The sequence below is a fragment of the Aspergillus nomiae genome (assembly GCF_001204775.2).
Source record: "Aspergillus nomiae NRRL 13137 chromosome Unknown contig00702, whole genome shotgun sequence".
NCBI classification, from domain to species: domain Eukaryota; kingdom Fungi; phylum Ascomycota; class Eurotiomycetes; order Eurotiales; family Aspergillaceae; genus Aspergillus; species Aspergillus nomiae.
The window spans coordinates 3,517-8,182 of NW_015378757.1; the positions used below are offsets into that span (position 1 = coordinate 3,517).

The following is a 4,666-nucleotide window of genomic DNA, read 5'->3' on the forward strand; positions in this document are numbered from 1 at the left end:
TCAAGTTCAAGATGTAATTAGCGGGACAAGACCATCCGCGTATGGTATTTAAAATCATCACGATGGTAAATAACAAAGCTTAAAAAACTCCTGCACGCCCTCCCTGCATCCACGAATTCGAACGGTCAAAAAGAAGCAAGAAAATAAGGATAAACAAAACTAACTCATCCATCGTTTTATCAAAAAAGGAGGAAACCAGGCCCAGTAACAAAATGAACACACTAAGACCGGAATGGATTCTATAGAAACATGACGGACCAATTGGATGGATTTGACGCATAAAGACGGCGAATATGAACCATTGAAAGGCGAGTTGAGATCACAGAGACCGTGACGCTGTTCTGACATTGCATCTGTGATAGATATCTCAAGAGCATCTGTTGGTTCATATATCCAGTGTTTACGGAATGAAGTTATAGTTAATTCAGCCCAGCCTCGGGCGAATAGGGGTCGAGCCATCTGACCTAAAGTTGGGATGGGGTGGAGTAGCCGGATGGATGTGTTTGATGCGGGTGGAATTTATTCAAGAAGTGGAGTTGACGTTGGGTTTATAAGGAGGCGAGTCAGAGATCATTTGTTGCCCCAACCTCTTTGTTTCATGCCCTCTTCAATCGCAGACCAGATGCCCTCGACTACTTCACGATCTCGCCACCGTCCTGCACCGTGAACGCCGCCCTTTTCGTCCCACCGCTCCACGGAGAAGCTTTGGACTCCACGGCCCCAGCCGCGGACTTCGCGCGGGACCCCTTCGCCGCGCCAGCCGACGTGGATGCCGCTTGCGTGCTTGAAGAGTTCTGGCGGAGAGGACCACTTGTAGGACTTAAATTGCCAGGTTTGACCGGTTGTGAATACGGCGACGAGCCGGTTCCAGTAGTCTGGTCTGAAATTGGCTGTGCTGTCGACGAGGATGAACCGGGTTGGTTTTCTGGTTGCAGTTTGGGAGCCGGCAGCACGGGATGTTGTGTTGGATGGGTCAGAAAGAATGCGTAGCGGGCGAGATATATACAGAATGTTGGAACTGGGCATAGAGAGCGTGGGGTGGTCGGGAGGCACAAAGACACCGTCTTGGAGGAACGAGCGTACATTTGACATGCGGATGAGAGACGAAGCCGATGGTGAGAGTAGAATAATCGGATCCTGGGTTTTGGAGCTGCCCTTCCGAGGTTGAGGAAGGCCGGCAGACGGCGCCGGTATGATAGACTGCGGCTTGCTTCCTGGCTTTGCGCCCGCTGGGTATTGACCCGTTCGTGAGCGGTTACGACCAAGGAATGTCTCGGCCGTTTTGCGAACATGAGAGAAATCCTAAATGATAGATCATCAGTGGCTGCTTGGTGATCGGTGCTACGGAGGTACTCTTGTACTTCCAGACTCAACCTACAGTTGGTTTGATTCCCCGCAGAACACTATTCCGATCACCCATCTTCCGTTCACCGTTATAGATTTCCTGTAACCTAGGATCAACAACCTTTGCGGTCTTTCCTTGCTGAGCACCCCCGGAGGGCACGGTGGTACCAGGCGCGCCGCTTGGGACTGCAGAAACACCTCCAGCAGCACCAGAAGCAATATTAGCTGAGGCTTGAGCCTGATCAACCGCGGAGGCTGCAGCTGCAGCTGCACCCTCTAAGGGTTTGATATATTCACTCTCATCGGAGGCACCTTCGAGCCAGGTGATAAGGTCTAGGCGCTCGACAAAAACCAAGTTTTGCACTTGCTCTTCCTCATCTCCTTCCTTACGTTCCTTCTGCTTTAGCGACTCATTCAATTCCTGCGCCGAGGCAATGTAATCCGGAATCGCGACATCTTTCTTTTGCCAAGCGAAGAAGATACTCCGGAGGTCGACAGCGGAGTCGGAGGCGGTTGAGAAGAAACGCGTTGGTGCATTCAATGGGATAGTCTGCGGCGACGGATTCCGAAAGAAAAGATGTGTGGCTTTAGCTAAGTTGTCGGTAGCATTCTGATCTGAGGGGTCGGAGGAGGTCGTCGGCGTGGGAAGACTACCGGCCGCAATAGCGCGGCGAAGGGAAAGAAGGGGATCTTGGAGGGAGGGATCGCTTGCCATTATGGTGGCTAATTCGCAAGTATACTACTACCACCACACCAAATGATCCTTTAGAAGAGAGTCAAGCCTGTATGAGAATAAGGATGTTGACTGGGCTTGCGGAAGTGGTGAGTGTTGGTGATGGTCCATCAATCCGCAAGAAATGGAGACTGCACGTGACCCGCGCTTCTCGAGCTGTATGCATTCATTTGATCACTCACTTCCAGCAACAGCACTCGAACACTTAGTAGACCTCTGTATCTAGACACCTTTATGAATGACAGCAGACACTAAGGTAACGCCACATCCAGCTCCAAGCCCCAAGGAAGGCGGTTATGCCAGTGAACAAGATCAATGCCCCGTATTCCGTGCCATATCCGGTGTCACTCCCACCAACTGATCCTTTCTCGATCAAAGCAGTACTCAAAGGTCCACTAATTACATTTCCAATCCCTCTTCCTCCAGCCAACAATCCAAACACCAACCCTGTCTCCAACGATGGCCTCTCCCGCTTGATCTGCGTTGATACGCCAGACCAAGTGGAGCTGAAGCCACCGGCAAAGAAACCGTATGTTATGGAAAAAAGCGTGAGAAGTCCGAGCGCAGCTCTCGGATAAGATGATGAGGTAGAGGTTGAGAGGCCCCAAAAGAGGAAGACAGAGAGCGCCGAACCTACTGATGAGAAAAGCATCATGTTTGTCACGGCGAAGCGATCGCAAAGTGAGCCGATAACTATTCCACCTGCCACGGACGTCGCGTTGAAGAGGGCTAATAAGAGTGTGCCCGTAGTATTGGATAAGCCAGCTACACTGGTCGAGTAAGACGGCAAATAAGTTGTGGGCAGAAAATACCCAAAACCCTGTATAATATTACCCAGTTGTAACATCCAGAAAGTGACTAGCTTTAAAAAGGTCAAGTCCAGGCGTCGGGCGGAGGTCGATGGCGAAGGTGGAATTCGCGGTTTTACGAATGGCAGAGCTGCAACGTAGAGAGTAGCTGGGAACAGTCAGTTCGGCTTCCCTCACTATAGGAATGATGGGATGTGGGCTAGGTTATCTAGCGAGACAAAAGGCACTAGGGTTTGCTTGGTGTCCTGGAGGGGATTGTATATAGTGTTGCTTTGTTGCTAGAGGATTGAGCTTATAATAAACGAGTGGTCATGACTGGATAGCTACGGCAGATATCCACAGTATGGGATAACCATGGGCGAAGCTACGCCAGCACTTGACAAATGGCGTAAAGGAGGGGACATAAAAAGCGCAGGCGAACTGGGCCTTGATGCATCGAGAGCATATGTGTGTTTCGGCAATTGTATTGCGATTAAGTGGATTGAGCGTGACGGGAGGGTTACTGACCGTAGTGACTGTCCAGGCTCTCAAGGTAGTTCTCGCTCCAAAATGTTGAAGACAAGCGCTGGCTAGAAAAGGGAGAACCACGCCGCAAACGCTTTTAGCAGCCCACATAATTCCATATGCAAGGCCTTTACGACGGACAAACCATTGATCAAGATATAGGGTTGTCGGGCTAAAGACCAGACCATTTCCGACGGCGCATAAAACACCCTGAGTGACAATCAAGTGCCACACTGTAATCGAGAAAGAGGAAAGGAGAGAGCCAGAAACACTGAGGAATAGGCCGACAGAAGCACAATACTTCTGTAACTGGGGAAAACGGGTGAGAAGGGTGAAAGATACGGGGGAAAGAAGATAGAGTATTCCCTGGACAACCCAGAGCCATCGTTAGTGTACACCCGTGCAACTGCTATCGGTCGAGAGGTGTCTATGCTGGACTTGGGGACAATACAGTTGAAGTTGTTCCCACCACTGCCAAATCCCCTTTGCTCCCTTGAAGTTCATTGTGCGAGGAATAGTACTCTTGAAAGATCCCATAGACGAGAGAAAAACCTAGGTAGGGGATGTCAACGTTTTATCCATAACCATCCCAAAAGCTGTGGCTATACCCCAGACTGGTAACTGGATTAAGCAGCACGAGGCTAACATCAACCAAGCGTCTCTTCCTCGATCTGTTGGGGGCAGAGACGGTTGTTCGAGTTCAAAATGGGAGGCATTATGCGTGTCTTCCCGTGGACATGGTTGTGGCTGAGGATTGGGCTGCTGAGGCTGCATCTTCGTGCAAGGGATATGGAACTGTTGATGGAACAATAGAGATCCTATGATGACCGATACCTGGAGATGCGACTTACCCCGCACACATGATCATCCCTCCCCCCCCTTCCAAGTACGCTCATTGAGAAAGTCGATTGCCAGCATGGCTTCCTTCCTACAAACATTCATGGGACAGAAGTGAAGATTGAAAGGTATCTTGTTTTTTTCTTCTCATCATTCGATCGACTTGGTTCCATTAAGGCCGTATCCCTGGCAGAACAACAGGGCAATGTCGTCAAAGAAGAAGCCTAATATAATGAATAATAATAATAATAAAAAATAGGTATAGAAAACAAATGAACACAGCTAATACAGATAATCGTGAAGCAGATGCTGCACATAAGCGACGAGTGATCGTCAACCTAAACACCATACATACCCTTTGCCGATTCATATCCCAGAGTATATTTCCCAACCTTTCCATCCACGCGCCTGATACGCCGTCACAAAACGAGGAGAAAAA

At 49.6% G+C, this 4,666-nt stretch overlaps 1 protein-coding gene across 1 annotated transcript; it reads right to left on the bottom strand.

Moving 5' to 3' along the window:
• Positions 1–570: 570 nt before the first annotated feature.
• Positions 571–2,059, bottom strand: ANOM_011721 (CDC73 C-terminal domain-containing protein; the record flags this gene model as incomplete). Its single annotated transcript, XM_015556977.1, has 2 exons — positions 571–1,302; positions 1,379–2,059. 2 exons carry the CDS (start codon positions 2,057–2,059, stop codon positions 571–573), a joined length of 1,413 nt encoding a protein of 470 aa, XP_015401013.1.
• Between the last annotated feature and the right edge of the window lie 2,607 nt (positions 2,060–4,666).